This window comes from Felis catus, chromosome C2, assembly GCF_018350175.1.
Source record: "Felis catus isolate Fca126 chromosome C2, F.catus_Fca126_mat1.0, whole genome shotgun sequence".
Lineage (NCBI taxonomy): Eukaryota > Metazoa > Chordata > Mammalia > Carnivora > Felidae > Felis > Felis catus.
In genome coordinates, this window is record NC_058376.1 from 65,125,022 (window position 1) to 65,152,470 (window position 27,449).

General features: G+C 41.7%; 1 protein-coding gene across 4 annotated transcripts in view; it reads left to right on the top strand.

The window, feature by feature from the left end:
• The window catches only part of UPK1B (uroplakin 1B), a 58,165-nt gene that overhangs the window by 15,002 nt on the left and 15,714 nt on the right, over positions 1 to 27,449 (top strand). The window contains exons 1-3 of one of the 4 annotated variants that reach the window (XM_003991661.5): positions 12,995 to 13,151; positions 24,458 to 24,545; positions 25,686 to 25,886. In XM_003991661.5, coding sequence (XP_003991710.1) covers positions 24,477 to 24,545; positions 25,686 to 25,886 — 270 coding nt within the window. In that variant the 5' untranslated portion in view covers positions 12,995 to 13,151; positions 24,458 to 24,476. Of the gene's footprint in view, positions 1 to 12,994; positions 13,152 to 24,337; positions 24,546 to 25,685; positions 25,887 to 27,449 lie in introns of those variants that run through there. The other 3 variants (XM_045036982.1, XM_045036984.1, XM_045036983.1) reach the window with 3 other exon arrangements.

Genomic DNA, 27,449 nt, shown 5'->3' on the forward strand with positions numbered 1-27,449 from the left:
TGGAGAAAAGTGAACCCTCTTGCACTGTTGGTGGGAATGCAAACTGGTGCAGCCACTCTGGAAAACAGTGTAGAGGTTCCTAAAAAAATTAAAAATACATCTACCTTATGACCCAACAATAGCACTGCTAGGAATTTACCCAAGGGATATAGGAGTGCTGATACATAGGGGCACTTGTACCCCAATGTTTATAGCAGCACTTTCAACAAGAGCCAAATTATGGAAAGAGACTAAATGTCCATCAACTGATGAATGGATAAAGAAGATGTGGTTTATATATACAATGGAATACTACTTGGCAATGAGAAAGAATGAAATCTGGCCATTTGTAGCAAAATGGATGGAACTGGAGAGTATTCTGCTAAGTGAAATAAGTCAGGCAGAAAAAGACAGATACCATGTTTTCACTCATATGTGGATCCTGAGAAACTTAACAGAAGACCATGGGGGAGGGGAAGGGGGGGAAAAGTTACAGAGAGGGAATGAGGCAAACCATAAGAGACTCTTAAATATTGAGAACAAACTGAAGGTTGATGGGGGTGGGGAGAGGGGAAAGTGGGTGGTAGACATTGAGGAGAGCACCTGTTGGGATGAGCACTGGGTATTGTATGGAAACAAATTTGACAATAAACTATATATATATATATATATATATGTATATATATATATATATACACACACACACATATATATATATATATATATATAAAATCTCTGTAGGCATATATATATATATATATATATATGCCTACAGAGATGATACCCAGAGGGCTGCAAGAGCATGTAGCAGAGGCACTTGATCTCTTTTGGAGCAGAAGGCTACCAGGAAGAAGTTTCCCTGTCCCATTCAGGGACCCAAGAGAAAACTGTAGCAGGAGTCAAGAGTGAGAGTGTTGTAAGATGAGGCCAGAGATGTAGACAGGGGTAGCTGATACAGAGCCTTCTCAACCATGGTCATGAATTTGGGCTTTATTTTAAGCTCAATGGAAAACTACCAAAAGGTTTTTAAATACAAGAGTGGAATGATCAACATGCATCTCAAACAGGTTCCCTCTCACTGCAGAGTGGGGACTGATAGGTGAGAGGAGCACATTTATTAGGAGAGTATTATCATAGTTGGTGAAAGATGACGGTTGCCTAAACAAGGGTTGGAATGGAGAGGGAGAGAATGGATAGATTTAAGGCATAGACAGAAAGTCAAAGTAATAGGAAGTGACACAATGTGGGTGTTCATAGGGAGGGAGATGGGAAAGACAGCCTTCATTTTGGGCTTGAACCATTCATTGGGATTAGGCAACAGGGATGATGAATACACCTATGGATGTGTGAGTTTTATGAACCATAGAAATCGTTACTGTTTTTGTAATTATCATCAAAGCAGTCATTTTCATGACCTTTATGTGCTTATATTATATGTTCATATTGTTGTAATAAAGAGGCCACTTGGTCTCTAACTCAATAGTTTATTTATAACTTTGATTACAGACAAGAAAGTGAGGCTGTTGTTTCAACTTTCTCTCTGTTCGAAAAGAAAAATAAAGAGATGAGAAGTAGAAGAACAAAAGAAAAAAAAAAAGTTTCCGTGTCAGAACAAAAAGATACAATATCCCTTGAAGGAATCCTCCAAGGATGCTTCTGAAGAAGGAGTTACTCCTATAGATATGAGGTGTGAGTGTTCCAGGTGTTAAGTGAGATAACATGAAAAAGCACTTAGAAAAGGGCCTGGCACTGTTAGCTCTTATTATTTTAGTGGTATTATCGTCAACAGTATTAATATTCCATTTTACCTGAGCAATTCTTTTTTTTTTAATTTTTTTTTTTACGTTTATTTATTTTTGAGACAGAGAGAGACAGAGCATGAACGGGGGAGGGGCAGAGAGAGAGGGAGACACAGAATCGGAAGCAGGCTCCAGGCTCTGAGCCATCAGCCCAGAGTCCGACGCAGGGCTCGAACCCACGGACCGTGAGATCGTGACCTGAGCTGAAGTCGGACGCTCAACCGACTGAGCCACCCAGGCGCCCCTTACCTGAGCAATTCTAATGACCCTCCCTTGCTGTATTCCTTACCACCCTGATCTCACAGTAACAGAAAGTAAAGCTACTAGGCCAGTTTTCCTGGCCCTTATCCCCTCCCCTCTTCCATTTAAAGAATAAATGTGATATCATCCATCATTAGGAAAATGGAAATCAAAACCAAGATGAGATACCACTTCACACTCACTGGCATGGCTGTAGTCAAAAAGACAAACAAAAGGAAGTGTTCGCAAGGATGTGGGAAAATTAGAACACTTACACACTGTTGAGAGGAATGTAAAATGGTGTAGCCACTTTGGAAAACAGTCTGGCAACTCTTCAAAAATTTAAATGTTGTATTATCATGTGATTCAGCAATTCCACACCTAGGTATATACCTAGGACAACTGAACATATGCAGCCTCACAAAAGTTTGTACATGAATGTTCCTATCAGCATTCACAATAACCAAAAGTGGAAATAAAGCAAAATGTCCAGCAAGTGATGAATGGGTTTTAAAAATGTGATAATCAGGTGCCTGAGCGGCTCAGTTGTTGAGGATCTGACTTAGGCTCAGGTCATGATCTCTCAGTTCATGAGTTTGAGTCCCACATCCGGTGAGCTCAAGCCCTGCTTCAGGTGAACATAAGCCCAGGTGAACATAAGGCTTCAAGTGAGGCCTGCTTCCCCCCACTTCTCTCTCTCTCCCCTTCTCTCTGCCCCTCGTGGGATTCTCTCTTTCTCTCTCTGCCCCTTGCTCACTTGTGCCCTCTATCTCTCAAACAAATAAAAAATAAAAAATGTGATAATCAACAGATGAATGGATAAATAAAATGTGGTATATACAAATGAAATAGTATTCAGCCTTATAAAGGACGGAAATTGTGACATGCTACAATATGGGTGAACCTTGAGGACATTACGCTAAATGACACAAGCAAGTCAAAAAAAGACATATTTTATGATTCCACCTGCATAAGGTATCTAAAATAGTCACATTCATAGAAAGTAAAATGATGGGTACCAGGATTGGGGGGGGGGGTTCGAGAAAATAGGGAGTTTTTTAGTAGACATAGAGTTTCCGTTCTGCAAGGTGGAAAAATTGTGAAGGCCTGTTGCACAATGTGAATGTACTTAACACCATTGAACTGCACATTTAAAAATGGGTATGGTAGTCAACAGCATGTTACATGTTTTTTATCACAATTTTAAATAACTAAAAATGAAAAAATGTGACATGTGCATACAATGGAATATTAGTTATAAACAGGAATGAAGTACTGATAAAGGACTATGACTTGGCTGAACCTTGAAAACATTCTGCTAAGGGAAAGAAGCCAGACACAAAAGACGATACGTTATATTATCCCATACACGTGAAATATCAAACACAGGCAAACCCATAGAGATAAAAGGTAGATTAGTGGATGTCAGAGGCAGAGGAAAGAAGGTAATGGGGAGTGAATGCAATGAGTAGGGGGTTTCTTTTGGGGGTGATGAGAATGTTCTGGAATTACCAGTAATGGTGCACAACTCTGTTCTAAAAAGCACTGAATTGTAGGCTTCAAAGGTGAATTTTATAGTATGTGAATTGCACACCAATAAAGCTGTTCTAAGGGGTATCTGGGTACCTTAGTCAGTTAAGCATCCAGGCTTCGGTTCTTGATTTTGGCTCAGGTCATGATCTCATGGTTTGTGGGTTCGAGCCCTGGTTGGGCTCCATAGCCTACTTGGAATTCTCTCTCCTTCTCTTTCTGCCCCTCCCCCCACTGTTGCACACACTCTTTCTCTCTCAAAAAATTAAATAAACATTCAAAAAACAAAAAACAACTTTCAAAAAAAATAACGCTGTTCTAAAAAAAGAATAAGTGTGGACGTTAATATATATTTTTTAATGTTTATTTATTTTTGAGACAGAGAGAGACAGAGCTTGAACGGGGGAGGGTCAGAGAGAGAGGGAGACACAGAATCCGAAGCAGGCTCCAGGCTCCGAGCTGTCAGCACAGAGCCCAACACGGGGCTGGAACTCACAGACCGTGAGATCATGACCTGAGCCAAAGTCAGATGCTTAACTGACTGAGCCACCCAGGCGCCCCAGGACATTAATATTTTTAAGTCCACTTTATGACAGAGGTGAGTGAAAGAGAATAGCTATGAAACTCAGAAACATTATAAACAGGAATACCCGAGCCTTCCAGGAGAATTATCCTATTTCCTCCATTCTTTCAAATTCTCTTGTTTTACTCTTTGGTATTTTGCATATGCTTTATTTTTTTGAATTAGCTTCCTATTATTTTGTATGCAAGCACATATGTGTGTCCAGCTTTATTGAGACAGAATGTATAACATTGTGTGAGGTGTACAATGTAATGATTATAGATACGTGTGTATACTGTGAAATGATTTCCACAATAAAGCCTCCTATCATTTCTTGACTTATTCTCAGTTTTACTCCACCCACTCTCCTCCACTTACCTTCTTTTTCTCTTATGTAATCAATGTGAATATATAAGTAAGTATATGTGTGTTTGTGTATATACACACACACACACACGCACACAATTATGTCTGTTGATGTTTTTGTGCTCATGTGTCTAGATATATTTTTATGTACAGAGGTGTGGACAAATTTGGTTCCGGATATCTGTGTATCTATGCTTGAATCTTCACATCAGTCATTTGGGAACATTGTAAGGCTAAAACTCCAAGAACTGTGTTTTTTACGAGTGGCAAACAATACTGGTATCCCAGTGCCTTATCATGCTCTCAAAAGGCTATTTTTTTTCTTGTAGCATTGGCAGAATTTGCAACACACTATAACATCAGAGAGTGGTAGTCTGACTGGTTGTTATGAACAGATAGGATTCCAACAGGCAAAGCTAAGTGCCTAATTCTGTGTTTTAATTTTTTTTTTTTAAGAAAAAGCAGTTCTTCTCAAGCTCCATTAAAATTATAGTAAAGATTTACAGAAAGAAGTAAATCCATCTTGATACTCAAAACAGGTGGGGGAGAAACCAGAGATTTTTGTGATTTCTGAAAACAGAAAGCAGATAGGACAGGTAAACCAGAACAGAAGTTCCACCTCAAAACCCACAAAGGTGACTGAGTGGAGGGACAAGACATTTTTCCAGGCAGAGCCTCAGAGGCTCCAAAGGCTGTGTGGGCAGATACAGGGGAAAGGGAGTGAGCTGTGAGTAACAAAGGACTCCTCCTTCCTAATGACCTTTACAGTCTGTTTCAGTCACCTACTACCAGAGCCCCACCTTGTCATCACCAAAACTGCTCCATAGTGATATCACTCATATAGTCAAATTACACTCCTAGAAATGACACTGAACCTGGAGAATTATATATTTGAGTCTCTTATGCTTTGTCCCCTTCCTTGTTTTTAAAAATATATAATTATACAGACTTGTGTCGGGGCACCTGGGTGGCTTAGTTGGTAAAGCGTCCAACCCTTGATCTGGGCTCAGGTCTTGATCTCAGGGTTGTGAGTTCAAGCCTTGCATCGGGCTCCATGCTTGGCATAGAGCCTACTTAAAAAAAGAAAAGATTTGTGTCAAAATTTATACTGAGAAGAGGGGGGAATTTTCCAACCTCAAAAATGTCCAACCACAGATTGATTACAACATATCTATACAATTAATGTTGCTATAACTTCTGTTTAATTATCTGGATGAGTATAGTTGGATCTATCCCAAACCATATAATATACATATACATAACTATATACATATACGTATAAAGAGTTAAGTAGAGAAAGAGACAGACTGACAGAAGTAAAAGAATAGGAAAATATAAAGTTTTGTGTTAGCCTTTTTTAAGCATAATGCCAAAGTGAAAATTAAGAAAAATATATAATTGATATGACGTATTTTAAAAGTATGAAAAAAGTTAGCAAAAATGCAAATGATTAATAGTAATAGTTGCAGTCAAAATGACAGATCAATATCCTAAATATGTAATAAGTTCCCACCAATCAATTTTTTAATAATTTTTTTAAATGTACTTTTTTTTTAATTTACATCCAAGTTAGTTAGCATATAGTGCTATAATGATTTCAGGAGTAGATTCCAGTGATTCATCCCCTATGTATAACACCCAGTGCTCATCCCAACAAGTGTCTTCCCTAATGCCTCTTACCCATTTAACCTACCCCCCTACCCACAATCCCTCCAGCAACCTCCAGTTTGTTCTCTGTATTTGAGTCTCTTATGTTTTGTCCCCTTCCTTGTTTTTGTATTATTTTTGCTTCACTTCCCTTATGTTCATCTGTTTTGTATCTTAAATTCCTCATATGAGTGAAGTCATAGGATACCCACAAATCAATTTTTAAAACCATAAATACTCCAATCAAAGAAAAAGTCCAGGAACATGAATGGGAAATTTATTGAAGAAAACATGTAAATAACCAAAGAAAAATAAATTAAAACAAAAATTAGATACCACTTAAATATTTTTTATAGAAAAAAATATTTTTAAATGTTTATTAGGGAGAGAGAGAGTGAGAGCAGTAGCGGAGGAGAGACAGAGAGATAGGGAGAGAATCCCAAGCACGCTCCTCATTGCCAGCACAGAGCTCCATGTAGGACTCAATCCCAGGAACTGCAAGATCATGAACAGAGCCAAAACCAAGAGTTGGATGCTTAACCAACACCCACCCAGATGCCCCTAGACAAAAATTTTTTTAAAGGTAGCACCTAATCTGTCTGAAAGTACAGCTAAATGGACCCTTTCTTACACTGTTTGGGGAATATACATTTTACAACCTCTCTGGAATGCAATCAGATCAATCATTGATTGATTGAGTGATTGATTGATTATATATTTATTGCGAGAGAGAGTGCGCACATGTAAACATGCTTGAACGAATGGAGAGTGGGAGAGAGGTAGAAAGAGAATCTTAAGCAGGCTTCACACCCAGTGTGGAGCCCAACACGGGGCTCGATCTCATGATAGTGAGATCATGACCTGAGCAGAAATCAAGGGTCTGATGCTTAACCTGCTGAATCACTCAGGAACCCCAAATCCAAACATTTTAAAACAAATATGCCCTTTAGTCAGAAATTCTAATTCTAGGAATTTACACTAAGGAAATAATGAAATGTGTTTTAAAATTGATGTATAAGAATATTCTCCATGGGATACCTGGGTGGCTTAGTCAGTTAAGTGTCTGTGACTCTTGATTTTGGCTCAGGTCATGATCTCACAGTTCCTGAGTTTGAGCTCCATATTCAGCTGTATGCTGATAGCATGGAGTCTGCTTGGGATTCTCTCTCTCTGCCCCTCCCCTGCTCCTGCTCTCTCTCTCTCTCTCTCTCTCTCTCTCTCTCTGTCTCTCAAAATAAATAAACTTTAAAAAAAAAAGAAGATTCTTCACATTATTTATAATATTGAAAAATTAAAAATCTGAATTTTCAACCTTTGAGATTTGGTTAAATATGTAATAGCATATTCATATGGCAAGATATAATACATCCACCAAAATTATGTTATGGAATAATCCCATAGGGAAATGCCTATACCATATTATAAATGAAAATAATGGTTTTAGAAGACTGTAAGTAAGTTGTGATCCTAATTACATGGAGGAAAACTAAAAGAAGATCAGAAGTGCCATAAGGGTAGGAATTTTGTCTGCTTAATGCCTGCTAGAACAGTACCTGATAAGCAATAGTACCTCAAATAGTTCCTGAATGAATGATTCTACACCAAAATGCTTACTGTACTTATTACTGGACAAGGAGGTTTCGTGATTTTTATTTTCTGCAATGGACATGCATTCATTTTGTTATCCAAATAAAATAACGAATTTTTTAAAAGCAGAGAGTAATTTAGGGCAATACATAAAGAAATGCAGATACTTTCATAAAACTGGCACTTTGGTTACGTACTTTTGGCTCTTCTCAAGCATTATTTAATGCAATGGGTTTTCCCCCCAAGGACAAAAGATCTAATTCCTCTAAACCTCCCCAATCAGAAACTCATTCATTCATTTTAAACTATTCTAGTTTCAGGGGCGCCTGGGTGGCTCAGTTGATTGAGCATCTGACTTCGACCCAGGTCATGATCTCACACTTATGGGTTTGAGCCCTGCGTAGGGCTCTGTGCTGACAGCTCAGAGCCTGGAGCCTTGCTTCAGATTCTGTGTCTCCCTCTCTCTCTGCCCTTCCCCCACTCTCACTCTCCCTCTCTCTCTTTCTCTCTCAAAATAAATAAACATAATAAAAAATTGTTTTTAACTATTCTAGTTTCAGTGAGGTAGCAAAGGCAGAGGAAGAAACAACAACAAATAAATAAGCAAGGTAATACCAGCCTGATTATTATGATGCAAATAAAATGTGTTTATATATGAGAGAGTAACTCTAGTGGAGAGGGCAGGCTACACTAGAAAGGGCCATCAGGAAAGACTTCTCAGAGGAAGCGGGAGCAGAGCTGCACCTGAAGAATGACAAGGAGGCCGCCTGGAACCAGTAGGGGACACGGATTTCCACCAATGGGAATGGAAAGCCATGTGGTTGGAGCACACATAGGATTAAATTAGTACCTAAGAAGTTGGAGAATACATGAGCAACTTATAAGCCATGGTGAGGAGTTTGGATCCTACTCTTGAGCACAAAGGGAAGCCACTGAACGGTTTTAAGGAGGGGGAACAACAAAGTCTGATTTATGTTCTTAAACATTCTCAGGACACTTCTGTTCAAGAGGGTAGCTTTAAATTGCATCATAGAATTTTCTGCCCCCAATATCTAATAAAATAAAAACTTTAAAAAATCAGAAGTATATATACTTACTAAATATCATATTGAGAGAAGCCACAACCTAATTCACCGTTCTCCAAGAGCTGATGGCCAAAGAAAGAAAGAGTAGGTTCCAGAAGAAAAGCAGAGAAACACAGCTGTCCTTGTAAGAAAACAAAGACCTGGAATTCTTATTATTTTCCTTAAATCCAGGCAATGTTGCTTTATCTTATAGAAATTTTAACCAGGAAGTAGTGGGAATGAGTGAGGAGAGAGGGGCTGATTCTCCCGATGGCAGTACAGGTTCAGAGCCAGATTCAGAGTTGAGAGCTGGATCCAGCTCTTAAATCTTCTAACAGAATTGGTCAGGCCCAAGAGGAGACAGGACTGAGAAGGAACAACCAGAGAACTAGGGGAAACATGACAAGAATATTGGAATAAAGTAGTATGGAAACCAGAAGAGGAGAATGGACTCGTCAGCTGTATCAATTGTGCTGAGTGACCAAATGAAATGAAGACAAGTGTCTACAGGATTTGGCAAAACAGAGGTTGTTTGTAACTTGACAAGCAGTTTCAATGGAAGAATGGAGGGAAGATAGAATTTGACTACAGATTTACAGTGTTTAACAGTTTAAAACAAACCAGTTGATTAGGAAAAAATATCATCATTACAGATACTGAGAGCAAAGGGAATGTTTTGCCTTGGGACCTCTCAGACCCAACGTGGATGATTGTGTATGGCATCCTCAACAATATCTCTGCAGTAAACACAACAAGTTTCATAGACTTGCCCCTTAATACTGGATATCAGAAATATTATAGAGACTTCCATTGGGTGAAAAGTTGGGCTAACTGGTTATTTTATTGGAATATGGTTATTCCATGTAACAATTCCATATAATAACCATGCCTGGTTATTGAAATGGCCTAAAGTCCCCTCCAATTATAAGAGTCCACACAATGGCACATCCCTTTCCTGGGAGAGGACTACATTGACTTAAGAAGTTGTTTTTTGGTAGCCATATTCTAAAATGTGAACTGAATTAAGCATTTATCATCTACAGGAGCCAAGAATATGAGAATGTCCTTAATGTTGAGCAAGAGGACAACCGAGTAACAGAGAGGACACATTAAAGGCCAAAAAGCCTGAATCTATACTTTTCAGTAAAATTAGCATAGAGAGTCAACACCTGCCAGAAAAAAAGCAGTTTTCAGAGGCACTGGTGAATTGGCGAACCTGGGCACTTCAGTCTGCAGCTTTGGCTCAGTTATTTCTAATACAGAAGCTGAGCTCTGATTAGTGACCTGCTCTACTCCACCAGGAGCTTAGGTGCTCTGGGAGACTTACTTGCGAGCCAGTTTTGCAGACAATGGCTTTTTATATGTGCCATGAACGATATTCTACTCTCTATTCACCTCGTTAACTAGTTAGCAGAAAAAATCACATGAAGATTTTGATATCATTTTCAAAGTTACACCAATTGTCTAAGTACACTCAAATAGTACAGTAGAGTAGTTAAGAGTGTAGGCGGTGAGAACAGACTGATGGGAGTCTTCACTCCTAAATAGCTCTGGAACTATGGGGAAGTGAACCTCCTCAACCCCTGCTTCCCTCATCTATTAAACAGGGGGCCATAATAGTATATACTTCACAGGGTCACTGTCAAAGGTAAATTTTACAGTGCCTGGGACTTTTAGAAGAATTGAAAATATGGCAGACAAATCATGGTTTGAGAATTCTTTTTTCCTGAAACTGGTGAGTAGAGGGTGCCTGGGTGGCTCAGTCGGTTAAGCCACCAACTCTTGATTTTGGCTCAGGTCATGATCTCACAGTTTGTGAGTTTGAGTCCCGCATCGGGCTCTGTGCTGATGGTGCAGAGCCTGCTTAGCAATCTCTCTCTTTCTCTCTTTCTCTCTCTCTCTCTGCCCCTTCAGAGTCCTCTGTCTCTCGCTCTTTCAAAATAAATAAATAAACTTAAAAAAAAAAAAAGAAAGAAACTGGTGAGTAGGGAAATAGCCATTAAGTAACTCACATTCCGAGCTCAGAACTTCCAGGATGAGTCAGTTGCTTTCCCATCCAGTTTATACTGCAGTTCCCTCCCTCCCCCATAACAAAGTGGATTTGAAGTGAGGGGTCCATTTAGGGACTGCACTGATTATGAAGAGAAACAGTCCAGTGCTCCCTTGTCCCAAAGATGAAAGAGAGAAGACCCATGAGGGTTGGAAAGTTTGAGGGAGTGGATAGCACCGACAGCCTGTAGCTAGGTGAGACATTGCATTAGTCACCAGGTTTGTTAACTTGCCTTGGCACAACCACAGAAAAGGAAAAAGCATAGGGTGATGGTACAGTGGGATGGCCAGGCAGAGAGGGGCACGCATACTCTTCTTTATTTCCAGATTCTGGACATGTACGAAGAATGGAGGAGTTGTAATTATTGTTGGAAAATTAATCTTTTTCCTAGCTGGTCTTTTGTTTCTTGTTATGGGCTTTTGGGTTCACATTGTATATTTTGAAAACTGATTCATGTTTATTTTCTCCCCACATAATCCTAGTAACAGAACCTAAAATGCCTAGGATATGAATGGAAACATATGTCCTTATTTGCTTCCTTGCTGCTTTATCACAAAGATTTCCAAAAGAGCATGTTTTTAATAATTTACATGCTTTTCTTTCTATAATTGTAATAGAGATCCTTTGCAGACAGAGGAACTGTCGACATAAAAAGAAGAAAATAAAAGCCAACCATATCACATCATCCAGATATAACCCTGATGATATTTATTTTACATTCGTCATGTATATACATATCAATTCATATATATATATATATATATATATATATATATATATATATATCCTGGTTTTTTCACTTTTAGCACTCAGAAGAGTGCCTGGCACATCTTCTCACGTATTTACTGAGAACAAAAGTTCTCAGTAAATATTTGTTGAATAAATAAGTGAACGTATTTCCACATCATTACAATTTTTTTCTATGGCATCATTTTTTCACAACTTCATAGAATTCCATTGTGTGAGTTATCATGCTGTGTCTAAACAGGCCCTGGAGGGCTGAGGAGGATTAAGGCATGTGATGGACACACAGATGCCCTGTGCAGGCCCCCTCAACAAGGGGGAGTGTGCTGCATGGCTGCTGGCAGTACTGGCACCCCCAGCCTCCACTCTCCGCTCCCTTCAGGGATCGATCGCCTCAGCTACTGAAAGCTACTTTCCCAGGGCAACCTACATCTAAGGACTGGTCACAGAGGGGCCCAATGCAGAACAACTGTGACAAGCCATCCTCCTCTGGAGCTTCCGGTCTAGGGAGAGGGGATTGCCTGAGGCTGTCCCACCTGCATGGCAACTTGTCTTCTCTCTCTACCCAATCCTATTTCTTCCCTCTCCCTCCCAAGGTTGTTAATCTCAAGGGCATTCGCTAAGAAATATACTGCACACTAAACTTGTACCAGAGTCTGCTCCCTGAAGAACCTAACCTGTTACAGAGGTGATCCGGACCCATGAGAACTCCTGAGTCTATTGCTTAAAGCACTCAATAAATTCTAATATTACTGCCATCACCCATCCCCAGCTACAGGCTAAATAAATTACTGTACATACATACCATGATACGTTAGCAGACATTCAAAGAATTATTGCTGCTGTGTATGACACATGGTGGCTCCAGAGGAACAGAAGGGGAGGGAAGGGGAGGGGAGGGGAGGGGAGGGGAGGGGAGGGGAGGGGAGGGAGGAATTGGATATCATCAGATAATTCCTTGAGCCCTCTCTCTACGCCTGAATTTCTCTAGTTTTGTTTGTTCCAGATCTCTTGCCCCTTATTAGCCTTTGGACCACCTACAGTGTATCACTCTCCCCCTAAATGTAGCATATGTAAGTTATAGAAACTGAAACTAGCCATGACCCTGGACAGATCTGCATGTACCAGCATGACCATGAGCAGTCAGGAAAAATAGATGGGCCTTTAAAAGCACAAAAGCACAATTAAGGATCAAATAGTAAAACCAGACCAAATCAAAACAAAAACAAAAGCCCTGAGTAGTGTGTGTTCCAGGAAAGCCCAGACCCAGGAGAAATCCAGAGGAGAGCTGAGCTGAGCCCTGTCAAGGTGCTTCCATTTGTCAGAATCACACATTCCAAAAGTAGCAGAAATCTACTGCCTGAAAACTTCCTGTTACTTCCGCCTCAGCGAGGCAAGCTCAGGCAACATCAGGCTCAGCCCATGTGAGATGCTTCCTCCCAATCACAGACCACCCTTCCCTAGTGGAGGTTCACAGAATTGGTGCTGGGTAGAAAAGCACCTCAGGCTGGAGTAGCCTGCAGAGTGGGCCGGCTCAGCACAAGAAAGACAAGGAGGAGGAAGGAGGAGCAGTGGGCACTTTGGTGAGTAGACTGATCTCACTGTGCAGGGAAGCCAACTGCACCCTCAACGGTTGGGTTGCTTTCCTGGGATGTGAGCTGGGGTCCAAAAGAGAGCAGAGGAGAAGATAATGTCCTCATGAATAGATCTGTCATTTTTTGTTATTTAGAATATTGTAGCGATTTTGTTCTCTTTTACTTTAAATGGTACAAATTGCTTTCTTAAACCATTTGATATTGTCCAGTTCTCAGAAAGGAGATTAAAATTCTTCTGGGAGTATTATTCACCCATCCTGATCTCAACCTCAAATTTTCCCAATAGAAAGAGCAAGAAAAATCCAAGAATCCTGGGAAAACCTGTATCTCCTGATTAGAATTTCAGACAGACCCGGTTTGTGGACCCCAATTTCCTTGTGAAGTCTGAGAAGCAAAAATAAAATTTAAGGAAACGGATCATGTTTTTTCTTAATAATGTAGTAGAGAGAAAGTTCCCTGTTTGTCTCATCAGAAATCATTTGGTCCTGCCTACTCATAATGGGATTTGTGGGGCTATTTACTCATGTTTCTTCCCTGCAGACAGTTCTGTTTAATAAATGTGTCCGTTGAAATAAGTCAACAAATTAGCTCTATCTACACAACGTTACTTTTACATAATTTATTTTTACTCTTCACCGATTAGTTGATCTACAGGATCCACAGGTCCTAACTATATTTTTCATTCTAACATTTCTACACATAAAATGAATTAAGTTTCAAATAATGTTAATATTATTTTATATATTAATATATAAAATTATAGTTTATATAAGTGGGGTTTAAAACCCCACTTACAAGTAGCTTCAAAGACTTTTAATACATTTTGAATATCATTAATTTTAATGTCTTTTTATTTTTTTATTTTTTAAAAAATGTTTATTTATTTCTGAGACAGAGACAGAGCACGAGTGGGGGAGGGGCAGAGAGAGAGGGAGACACAGAATCCGAAGCAGGCTCCAGGCTCTGAGCTGTCAGCACAGAGCCCGACACAGGGCTCGAACTCACAAACCGCGAGATCATGACCTGAGCCAAAGTCGGTTGCTCAACCGACTGAGCCACCCAGGTGCCCTTTAATGTCTTTTTAAAATTAAAGATAATGTTGATTGTTTCTTACCTGAATAGAGTTGCTTAAGCACAAGAAGAAAGAACTTAGATTTTATATATATATATATACATATATATATATTTTATATATATTTATATAGTTTTCAAACCTTGTAAAGAAATGGTTTTCCTTTTGATTAGCCCTTCTTGATGAGGAGAAAATTTTCTTATTTTGCTTTCTGCTACAATAGGCTTAAAAACCAACTCACCCATTTTTTTGTTTTTAAACTACCTGGAAAGAATCATAGACTTGTAAATCCCTAGGGGAATTTATACACCATTTAGTCAAGAAAAACAAATGAAATCTCAGAACTTCTTTTTGACCTCTCCTGCCTACATCTCACCCAGAACAAACACTGATCAGCCCATGCAGGCTGCACACACCCCTGATGTTCCCTAACTGGGGCAAAGACCAAATTCATGAAGAGTCGCCCTAACCTCACCTCCCCCAAGGAGTCTCCATAGCATTCCTGCCTTGGGGCTGGGCATCCGGCTGGCATTACCCACACCTGAGGTCCTCACGTGGCTGAGAATGCCTGAGCCATTGTTTCTATCTTATTCCTGACTTCAGGTGGGTCAAGGGCTCTGAAGTCACCACGGCAAGCATCAGGAGTCTAGAGCAGTGCTGTCCAATAGAATCCTCTGTGATGATGGAAATGTTCTATACAATAGCCACTAACTACATGTGGCTATTGAACACTTAAAATGTGGCTAGTGCAACCAAATAATTGAACTTTTAATTTTTATTTAATTGAATGAATTTGAATGAAAATAGCTACATCCAACTACTAGTTGCCATAGTAGAGCAGGTTTAGAGCTTTAAAACAAGAAAAACCAATGGATGCTGTGAGCCATGGGTGTCAGAGCCATAGGCACAAGCACTGCTTTTCATCATTGCCAGCGACTCATCCTACCCTAAATTTAAGCAGACTAGCAATTGTCCTGATCTAAAATCCCCACACCCACCTTTATTCTCCCCTGTAAGTCATAAAACTGTCTACTCTTGTTCTGGGTTTCAAGGTCAGGGCTAAGGTAACAGCACAGTGTGTTTCTTATTTCTTCCTCTCCTATTTCTCTGTTTGTTTTTTTGTTTTTTTGTTTTTTTCCTTTGTTAATCCAAATTTCCCTAGCATGAGCTAGAGTTTGAGGTGTGGTTTGCGTGTTTTCTGGTCCAACAAACTTGGGTGAGGAAAAGAGGTAATGAACTTGAAGAAATGATCTCATGCTTGGTGGGAGAGTCTTATTTCTTTTTCTTTTACTTTGAAAATGGTTTATTTAGTGAGCAATAGTTTTTAGACCTATTCAATGTGTCTGGAAACATCAACACTATGGATATGAGTAATTTTTATAAGAAAACAAACTGAATGAGGGCACAAGAAAAAAAAAAGAAAACTCCAGCCTTTTAAAATGTTTGCACTTCTCCAGAGCAAAGGAGCTCCTGGGATGTTGAGCAATTTGCGTAAATCATCATGGTGCCAGGCCACCGGGCAGTTTTCCACAGGGTGGGGCTCACAGAGGCTATTCTTGAACATGGAAAACACTTTGAGGTGAGCTGCATACTTTCAGTCAGGGGTGATATTATTTCTAAAGTGGACAGTCACAGGAGGCCTGGGTTGCTCAGTTGCTTAAGCATATGACTTGGGTGAGCCCTCATGACGTGAGGGTCATGATCTTGCAGTCTGTGAGTTTGAGCCCCATGTTGGGCTCTGTGCCGACAGCTCAGAGCCTGGAACCTGCTTCAGATTCTGTGTCTCCCTCTCCGCCCCTCCCCGACTCATGCTATCTCTCTCTCTGTCTCAAAACTAAATAAATATTTTTTTAAAATATTTAAATAGGGGCGCATGGGTGGCTCAGTCGGTTAAATGTCCGACTTCGGCTCAGGTCATGATCTCACGGTTCTTGAGTTTGAGCCCCGCGTTGGGCTCTGTGAGGACAGCTCAGAGCTTGGAGCCTACTTCGGATTCTGTGTCTGCCTCTATCTCTGCCCTCCCCTGCTCGTGCTCTGTCTCTCTCTCCCTCTCTCTCTCAGAAATAAACATTAAAAAAATAATTTAAAAAATTAAATAGTCACTACTTGGCTCTCTGCCCTCTACCAATCCCACTTTTTAAAACTCAGCTCACCCCATTTGCTTATTTTTTATCCCTGCTAGGTTTAAAAACAAACCTAATACCTATCTATGAGGGAAGAGCTGCTTTGGAATAACACAAGAAAGTTTCTATAGACCCCATAATTGACATAGCTGATACATACATACTGGGGGCTGAAATGGTAGGTAGGAGGGGAAGACACATCATATTTTCAGGACCCGGTCTCTATCCACAGAAGACGGATCCAAGCCCCCAGATCATGAGTTACGTTAGCCCACTGAGGCTTTACTCTCCTTGGGTCTCTCTCTCTCTCTCATGTGTCTTCCCCCTCTGTTTGAAAATATACAGAAGAGATCTGATAAAATCATTCACAATGAGGCATTGACATTGAAGCCTCATGAGCCTCACTGTGCCTCTTTTACATGGATGTGCATTCTAATCAGGAGCAAAGGAGTGACTCTCTTGTGGGATTTCGGAAATTAGGGTAATTAGTGAGAAGAGTTTGAATGGAGGGCAATGGTAGAAGGCTCTCTCCCTGCTAGCTTTGTTTATGTGCCTCCCTTTATGGCTTAACCTTTAAGGTTCAAGGGCAGGGAATTGGAGGTTTCTCTCAACTTTAAAGAAACATAAAGGGAAGGGCACCTGGGTGGCTCAATCGGTTAAGAGCCAGACTTCAGCTCAGGTCATGATCTCACGGTTAGTGGATTCCAACCCTGAGTCAGGCTCTGTGCTGACAGCTCAGAGCCTGGAGCCTGCTTCGGATTCCGTGTCTCCCTCTCTCTCTGCCCCTCCCCTGCTTGTGCGCGCGCTCTCTCTCTCTCTCTCTCTCTCAAAAAATAGATAAAGAAAGAAAGAAAGAAAAGAAAAAAAAACATAAAGGGAGGTGGTGTCTACCTACCTTAGAAAGAAGAATGATTAGTGACAAGCTCAATAAAAGGCTATTAAGAGTCAGAAGACCTGGACTTGAATCTTGACTCTGCAAACAACACATGCATGATCTTGAACAAGTCACTTCCCCTCCGGGAGCCTTGGTTTCCTCATTTGCACAATGAGAGACCTGACTACAAAGCCTCTACGTCTTCAGCCACATAAAGAGATATTTGTTTTAAGGAAATGGCTTATGGGGTTGTAGGGGCTAGCAAGCCTGAAATCTGTAGAGCAGCCGAAAATTCAGGAAAGAAGTTGATGTTGCAGTCTTGAGTCTGAAATCTGCAGACAATTTTGAGGCAGAATTCCTTCTTCAAACCTGTCTTTGCCCTTAAGGACCTCAACTGATTGGAAGAGGCCCACCCATGTTGTGGAGAATAATCTGTTTTACTCAAAGTCTATTGATTTAAATGTTAATCATGTCTGTAAAAATATCTTCACAGCAGTATATAGACTGGTATTTGACCCTACAACTGGGCACCATATCCTAATCAGGTTGACACATAAAATTAACCATTACAGGGCATTTATCACAATGCTTCTTCATCAGGCAGGCAGAAACAAAACTCAAGAAGTTATTAACTTGAGACACATCTACCACCAGGCCCTAGAGAACACTACAGTTTATGTTCTTTATGTAGAGAGGTGCCTATCTGTCTCACCTTTTTGTTCTCTCTCCATGCCTGTCCTTTCTGGAAAGGGCAATCAATTCTTTTTTTTTTTTTTTTTTTTAGTAGCCATTGGTGTGAAAATTTGTCAAGGTTTTTCTTTTTTTTTTTTTTTTAACTTAAATAAGTTCATAAGTCTGTCCCTGTGCACAGGCATTCAGAGCCTTTAAAGAACTGAAAGATTAGCCAGGCCTGATCGTTTCCTTTCATAGAAATCATGTTGCCTTTCCTCCAAGTGTGCTAGGAACCCCTTCCGGGACACTCCTCCAGCTGTCTATTATGGAAGTCCCCTGTTTTCCAAGAACCCTTCCTAGAAGTTTTCCACTCAGTGCAGTCTCTTTGACACAGAGACTGTGTAATGTCATGGAGTCATTTCGACCGGGTTTCCCAACTTCACTCTTGAGTGTCTCCTAGTTTCCTGGGTAGCTGCCTTCCAGCTCAGTACTTGTCCTACATCTTTCTTTTCTGATAGTTCTAGAAGAGTGGTTTGCAGCCACACTGGGGCTTGCCATGTGGCTTGGAAATTCTGAGCTGATGAGGAGAAGCTCTCCACTCTTGTTTCAGCCAGATTTTGATCTGGTTGTATATATTAGCATTCCATATTAAAATCCTATTTTCTTGAAAAGGGAATGTGGCTCTGTGTTTTAAAACACAATGGAATGGCTAGTTTTAGGTACTTTCACCATTCAAGTCTGTTAGCGTGGTCTACCTGCTTCAAGAAACTGAAGCAAAAGTGAGGAGAAGATTAGTACTGGTTGAGTAACTAATATTGTGTTAGATTTCACATATATTCTCACTGAATTTTCACACAAACCCTTTGAGTGAGTTATTACGATACCCATTTAGAGATGAAGCTCAACAAGATTAAGAAACTGCCCAAGCTGGGGTGCCTGGGTGGCTCAAAGGGTTAACCATTTGACTCTTAATTTCCATTCGGGTCATGATCTCACAGCTCGTGAGTTTCAGCCCTGTGTTTGGCTCTGCACTAATGGTGCTTGGGATTCTCTCCCTCTCCCTCTTTCTCTGTTCCTCCCCTGCTTGTGCTCTCTCTCACGCTCTCTCTCAAAATAAATAAGAAAACAAAAGGAAAGATAAGAAAAGAAAAGGAAACAAGAAAAAAGAAACCGCCCAAGCTCACAAAACTGCTAAGTAGCAGAGTCAAAGCCCATGTTCTCCCCACTTCATTGTACTCTCTAACCTACTGTGCAATAGAGGTCTATGCAAACAATTCACTCATATATTTATTTGTCTATTCATTCATTCATTCATTCATTCATTCATTCATTCAAATATACATTTCTAAATTTTACTTTGTCTGCCTTTTGTCTATCAAAATAATTTATTGAGTGCCTACTATGGGTCAAGCACTGCGCCACCTTGGACCTAGAAAGACAAATGAAACAGGGTCCCAGTGCCTTCTCCTGCTTTGGAGACTCTTACAATAAAGTGCAGGAAACCATTTGTACATTGATAACAGGAGGAAAGAATGCACAAGGGGAGCAGAACAGAGTCCTCCCTAAGTAAATTCTGTATCAGGAAAAACGCAGCCTGGGCACAGAGGAGAATCTTGAGTGTCAGCTCTGCGCCGCCTCAGTCTGGAGCAGAGGCCCTGGAGCTAGCCAAAGCCAGGGCAATGTAGCCCAGTGTCCGGTGTTAACTGTTCAGGAATGCTGATGGAATGCAGAGAGGGTCCCTCCCACGTGGACGTGCTGCTTGGTACCTGACTCTGGCCACACCCCAAGCACAACTGGGAAACTTGTTTCTTGTCCCAAAGAGATTATTTCCCCCCATGAATCCTTCCATGAAAAATAAAAAGCACACATGGGTAAGGACTATAGGTCCTTACGGCAGACTGGGCCCTAGGCAGGGGACAGAGGGAAGGAAGAAGGGGCTGCCTCACCTCAACCTGGAAGACCTTGGCTGTGGGACTAGTCACCTTCAAACCTCCAGGCTAGGCTCCAGGTGTTACAGTGCCACTGGTCCACGGAGCAAGGCCAGAGCCCAATATCCTGCCCTTCCTAAATATGCCCCTGGTTATTAATCATAATTTCTTATGTTTGTAAACAGACTTAGTATTTGCCAACCACTTCTGCATCTTTTATGTCAGTGATCACAACAACCCCACCAAACACATTGTGTTTTACCCATCTTATAAATGAGGAAGTAGACACTGAGTGGCATTGCCCAGGGATACACCATAAGGATGGGCAAGACTGGGGGTTGGAACTTAAGCATTCTGACACCAAGTCCAGTGTGCTCACAGATAGACCACAGCCACTAGGCTACACCGTGAGCCACCAGAAGCCTCCACTTGGTTCCCTAATTGCCATCTCTCTTGACATTTGCAGCTATCTGATGGATACAACAATGTTTTAGATCTTCGAGACACCAACCTAGTCTAAAATACAAATGATCAAGGAGAGGCTATGAAATGTTGACTGCCATATTAACCTGCACATTTGCACCTTTTCTTTCCAAGAATTTTGGTCCCAAGGGGTGGGTGAGAGAACTGCAGGTTTGGGATACATCTCAACAAAATCTCTGGAAAAACATGTGGTGCAGCGCTGGGTTTGGGGAAAATGTACAAATATTAGTGCAACGTCGAGGAGCTAAGGAGACAAGAACCTAGAAAAGTGAGTGAAGACTGATTCTGACCTTTGCAAAGACAGGCTCATCTGAGCAGGAAGATGGACCTGTTCCCTCTGCTTAAGGGTTGCCAAGGAAGCGAGCCAGGTGTTGCTTTTTATACTGAAAGTATTAGCTACATGACAGGACTTTATAAACTGCACAGTGTTATGTAGATGATCCGAAACCAAGCAGACCTGGGTTTGAATCTGAGCTTTTGCATTTTCTAGCAATGTGGTATTGGGCAAAGTAAGTAATCTCTCAAGCCTCCCTTTCTTCATCTGCAAAATGACAAGAAAACAGATTCTCCCCCTGGATCCTCCAGGAAGGCAGCTCTACTGACACCTTGATCGTAACCCAGTGAGGCTTATTTCACACTTTTTTTTTAACGTTTATTTATTTTATTTTTGAGAGAGAGAGGGAGAATATCCCAAGTAGGCTCCATGCTCAGCACAGAGCTCCACTGGGGGGTGGGTGGGAGAGCCTTAAACCCATAAACTGGGAGATCATGACCTGAGCCAAAACCAAGAGTTGATGGCTCAACCCACTGAGCCACCCAAGTGCCCCTCATTTTCATACTTCTGACCTCCACATCAGATGTTACATTTGTGTTGTTTTAAGCCAGGAAGTTTGTGGTAACTTGTTACAGCAGCCATAAGGAACTAGTACAGACTTTAGTAAAAAAAAAAAAAAAAAAAATACCCATCTCATGGTGTGCCTGGGTGTCTCAGTCAGTTAAGCATCAGAATCTTGGTATTGGCTCAGGTCATAATCTCACAATTGTGAGATCAAGCTCTGCATCAGGCTCTGAGCCAAGCATGGAACCTGCTGGGGATTCTCTCTCTCCCTCTCTCTCTGCTCCTCCCACACTCCTGCTCTATCTCTCTCAAAAATAAGTAAACAAACTTAAAAAAAAAATACCCATCTCTTGGATCTGTTGAGAGGAAATGCACATAAAGTACCTAACATGTGCTGAGAACATTGTAAGTGCTCATTAAATGGCAGCTTTCATCATCATTTTGTTATTTTGGAAGACGAGAGTGACTTTCTAAGTTATTATGTGTCACTGATCCCAGAGGCCTGAAGAAGAGAATTCACAGGGGAAAAGGAGAAAAATCTAGTGGTCAGCAACTTCAGAATGTTTTATCATCACTGTATCCCTGCCTTCCGTAAATACAGTCGGGCTGCCTCTCTGGCATTTCCTTCCATATGCCTGTCTGGGTTTCTTCTGTTAATTCTTCTTTTTGCTCATACTAACCCCTCATCTGCCCACTCTTTGTCTTCTCCCACTCTTGTCTGCACTTTTCCACCCTGACTCTGATGGACAATTCTTCTCTATTCATTTGTCCCTTCCTCCTTTATAAAACTCGGTGTGGCAGGTTCCTCTTTGGAAAAGTTCGTTATGGGGCTTCATGAGTCACCGGGCCAAATCCCTTGTTCAGAGTATCTTCAGTTCCTTTCTGCACCAATAAAGTCCCTCTTCGGTAGCCTCATACTCTCTTCCTTTTATCCATAGTCCTATTTCCCCCTTTATTTGACTGCATACAGTCATTTTTGCTTTGAACCCATGTTGCTGTCATCACACTTTACATTCCTTGAAAGAACGAATTGCTGCTAACCAACTAGTCAACACAAACAGGCTGCTGCTACCCAGCAAATGGGTGCATAATCTGTACTGGTTGAAATGGTGCTGCACTTGACCTCCAGACTTTTGCCCTTTACTCTCTATACTTGTGTTGTTTGAACTTCTGCCTTCCACTGTCTATTTATTCATGTCTCTAGATAGTAACTTAACTTGTCAGGAGCAATGTCTGTGCATACCAGTAATGAACTTTACAATGTGACTGGTCTGGTTACATGAGTAAAGATCTCCCTTGGCAGACTGTGTATTAACTCCTTCAGGGCACTCGGGCTCCACTCAGTCTAATGTTTAACAATTACTGGAACAATTGCGGGAAAGAATGAATGCCATTTCTAAGCAGAAACTACACATAAAGATCTTATAACAATGGCCCGGTTCTATTCATTCAGCAAACATTGATAGAGTACCCACTATACACCCAGCTCTGGGCCAGAAACACTCATGAATTTTAATTCCTTTCAATTCCCACAGCTACCCAGGTGAACCAGGAAGGGAAAAATGGAGAAGCTGAGATTCTTTGGAAGGCTAACACTTACATTAGAGAGTAGTAACAAAGGAAGTCAAATCTTAGCAAAGTCTGAGAAGGCTTGCCTCCCACTGATCCCCTGTACAAACTGGGACTTCAGCCAAACTGACTCACTTGCCACCTCACCGCCACCTTGCTCTTCTAGGTCTCTGGTCCCTGACATTTCCTTTCTCTGGAATTTCAGCCGCACACCCCCACTTCCTCCCACACCACACCCTATATCTCTAGTCTACTTACCAAAACCACACATACTCTGCAAAGGTTACGTCTTCCCTACTCAGAACTCCCATAGCACTTAGGGTCTTCCTAGATGTAATAAAATTATTTAGGAACCTGTCTTAGCTTCCCGACGAGAGCACAGAATCCTGGAAAACAGCAATCTTCCTAATATATCTTTTATACCTCAAAACTCAAGTCATATTATTTAATACATTTTGGTTTAAAGCATGAATACAGGAAGTGATTAATTTAATTAACAACACAATAAGAGATCTGGACAGCTTTCCTGGAGGTATTTTAAGTACAAAAGCTAAAGTAATTGACCCAAACACTTACCCTCATGTTCCTTCCAGAGAATCCTGAGGGAGGGAGAGGCCCACTTCTTTTTAGTGCCATTCAAAGCACTAAATCTTGTAAATAATTTCTAGGAGCCAGTGTGGGTTGAGGGGATGCACTTGAGCTCCAGAGTCACACAGACCAAGGTCTCCAGCCTAGCTCTTCCATTGCATGACCCCAGGGAACTTAATTACCTAAATTAAAGCTTTAGTTTCCTCATCTGCAAAATGAGCCTCCTCACCTTTTTTCTTTTCTACCTAATTGGGCTATGAGACTTAGATGTGTGCATGTGAAGTACCTAGTAGAGCGACACATGGCAGGAACTATATGTCAGCCCCTCTTCTCCCACTGCCCCCCCCCCTCCCGTGCAACAGGGAACTTTTCATTATTTTTTAAAGATTTTTTTAAAATGTTTGTTTATTTTGAGAGAGAGAGAGACCACATGAGCAGGGGAGGAGGAGAGGGAGAGAGAGAATCCCAAGCAGGTTCCTCCCACTATCAGTGCAGAGCCCAGTGCAGGGTTCAAAATCACAAACAGTGAGATCATGACCTGAGCCTAGATCGAATCAGCCGCTTAACCAACTGAGCCCCCTAGGTGCCCCCAGGGAACTTTTTAAATTGCCAACTATTTTTGAAGGTAACAAAATATTCTGATAATAATTATTTTTAACAGCTGCCTGTAGCCCATATGGGCACCAGCTGCCAACTTTGGCCATGGGTTTTCCTTTGGGGTTTCAGTTTGCCATGACCAAGGATAGGAAGAGCCATGCTGGGGCACCTGGGGGTGCTTCAGCCCTGCCCGGTCCTCAGCACCCCATGTCTGCCCTTGTTAACATGCAGGACCTCAGTGCATCACTCAGAAGTGCACAGTCTGTATATTCTCCACCATAAAGAACAACTGAAAGTTACTGATCAGACTCTGGCAAGCTTTACTTTTTTTTCTTCTTTATAAAATTACAGTAAAAAAAAAAAAAAATGCAATGATTCCTGAGCTTAGTAATCCAATTCCCTCCCTTGCTAAATGATTGCCTGACTTCAGTTTGGATGCTTTGGAACACGAGAAGGTGATGCAGGTGATAGTGTGATGGAGTCATGTTATGAAACTGGAGCAACATTTGTCACCTGGTCCTACTCAGCTGGAATGTTCTCGTGTCCTCAGCTTGGGGGAAATCCTGAAGATGGCCAAAGATGACTCCACTGCTCGTTGCTTCCAGGGCCTGCTGATTTTTGGAAATGTGATTGTTGGTGTGAGTAATGAGTATTTCTCAGGAAATTCTGTTCTTTCTGTAATCACAATTTTTGGATTAATCGAAAGTGGGAGTTTAAAGGAAAACCATGATATCCTTACTGGCTTCCTATCTTTTTTCTTCCTAATTTTAGGAAATGTGTTAGCAAAATAGGCTAGCTAGAATTTAATTATATAAATAATCGTATGTAACTATGTGATAGGTCAAAAAAATGGATATTTCCCTCCCAACTTAAATGGTTTTTTTTTTTTTATTTTTAAATGTATATCCAAGTTAGTTAATATGTAGTGCAACAATGATTTCAGGATAGATTCCTTAATGCCCCCTACCCATTTAGCCCATGCCCCCTCCCAAACCCCTCCCTCCCAACTTTAAAACACAAGAATCCGAAAGAAGCCATGTCAACCGTGGTCGTGTGCAAACATTGCCACCACACACACACTTCGGTGTTTCTTTCCTATTTCGCCTTGATTTGATTTGCATGGAACAGTGCTGTTAAGGCTGTTGGGGACAGATGTTTGCATTTACTTGTCCTTATCACACAGAGGCCAGTACCAGGATGGGAGAGTGGCTCAGAGGTCAGGCTGTGTGGGCTCAGTGTGCTGACAGAGCACTTGAGAGTCATGATCTCTGGGTCTTGGCCCAGCCCTGCCTCTGACTCCATGACTCTGGACAAGTTATCAGCTTTCAAGGACAAGGTCCCTCATCAATAAAATGCAGAGGGTGGGAAAGATAACCACCAAGGTCACTTCCAGCGCTAATGCTCAGTGCCAGACAAAGACTAGTCTAAATATTATAATCCAGGAATTGGGACGAAGGACCGTGGGAGTAGGGGGGTGAGGTTCTGTTCATACAAGATGTTGTTTGAGTGGTTCATGCCCCACAGACTTTAGATGGTCTGAAATTGCCTGGGTCTTTCCCCCAAATAGCAGTAAGACAGAGTGACAGGTGGGAGGAGGCATACATCCTAGTAATAGGATGGAAGGAGCAGTTTGATTTTCTGGCGATGAGTCTCAGTTCATTGCTTTGAGCCTATGCAGAGGTGGAGTTAGACTCTCTTACTAACCCCTCCCCACACTTTTGCATCCCTTTTCCAACGCTGTTGCACTACCAGCCTGACAGAATGCCCTCTGCCCCCAGATGTGCGGCATCGCCCTGACTGCAGAGTGCATCTTCTTTGTATCCGACCAGCATAGCCTCTACCCGCTGCTCGAAGCCACTGACAATGATGACATCTATGGGGCAGCCTGGATTGGCATGTTTGTTGGCATCTGCCTCTTCTGCCTGTCCGTTCTAGGCATTGTAGGCATCATGAAGTCCAACAGGAAAATTCTTCTGGCGGTGAGAGCTTAAAACTCTACGGTTGCCTCCTGGGCCAATTTCGATGGATTCTTTTCTTCTTCCCTGAGCATAGTGATTTGGCTCTTAGTGGGCTAAGTGGGAGCAGAGAAAGACAGGTAAGGGGAGAGAAGGAGGAAACACTCTCCCTGCAGCGAAGCTTGACCATTTTGGGGGCAAAGATGCCCTCCACTATTGCAAGTCCAGAAGATTCCAGTACAGAGAACCCAAAGGAGAGAAACCTGATGGTGACCCTGTTGAGTATTTTCCAGCTTCTCCAACCAGCTGCAGCCAGTGGGTTCAGCCAGGAGCTACATAGGCCGAAGCAGAGACAGAGTGAGAATTTGATAACTAGAGTTTTTCTCTTGACAACAAGTAGTTTAAAGTATTATTTTAATATTAGTCAGTGATATTTTAGGATATAAAATACAAAATATGCATGAATTTTTAAGAGAAAGCATGAGCTTTTTCAGACATTTTTGAGCCCAAGGCTGATGATTTTGTATAATGACCTGCATTTCCTACATTATACATTCACTCTGCTTTTCAGGGCCCCTAGGAAACCTTGATGCACAGCACTAGAGAGTTCGGCTTCAGCTCCATCTGCCTGTGGAGGCTCTAACACTGTGCACCCACAGAGAAGCTTCTGCCCCAAGCCACAGACAGTCATGCCCTCCCTTTGTAGATGGAAGCAAATTTGCAACCAGCTGAGCTAAGAACCCTTGGTATTGGGTCTAGACCTCTATTCTCTGCCCCCATGCTCAGGTCAATGGTTTCTCACACTGTGATGGGGTCCCACCCCCACTCCCCACCCTAAGATATCTCTCCTACACAAATGCTGAAGGACCTGAGTTACATCTTTATGGAACAAGCCCAGCAACTTAAAGTGCTTGTCGGTTTACTTTTCCTGTGATCTAAACATTGTCCTGGCACCCAGGGAATGCAGAACTTTTACATTCTCTGATTCCTTTAGTGTGAGTTAAGTTCCAGGGCAAAAGCACCCACTTTTGGGGGTGGGGACAACAATGCAGGGAAAGGGAGAGGAGGGGCAGGTGTCCTCAGAGACCAGCTTCACCTGCATCCTGGTCTCACTTTGGGCCCTCCATGTATTCCTGACACAGCCAGAAGGAAACATTGTTCACCGTGCCCTGCAGAGAAAAGGAGGAGTGCCCCTTCCAAGGGGCTGACAGAGAAAACACCTGAACCCTGAGCCTCCTGTCTGGAGTGTCTCTGAGGGGTTTCTGAGCCTCTCCAAGAGTCATCAAGCTCTTCTTTTTCTTTCAGGGATTTTACTCTTAAGTAATTTCTACACCCAACGTGGGGCTCAAACTCACAACCCCGAGATCAAGGGTCACATGCTCTATGGACTGAGCCAGCCAGGCACCCATAACACAAAGCTCTGACAAAGAACAAGGCAGCAAATGTTCTGAGGCCTCTGAAGGTGCTCCTGCTCCAGCCAGAGCCTTTATCCAAGCTGAGTAATTAGGGCAGCAGAGGGTCCTGCTCAGAGAGCTGCCCAGCTGCCCCTGCCCAGGGAGAGAGGACCGTTTTCCTTGCCCTCCCCCA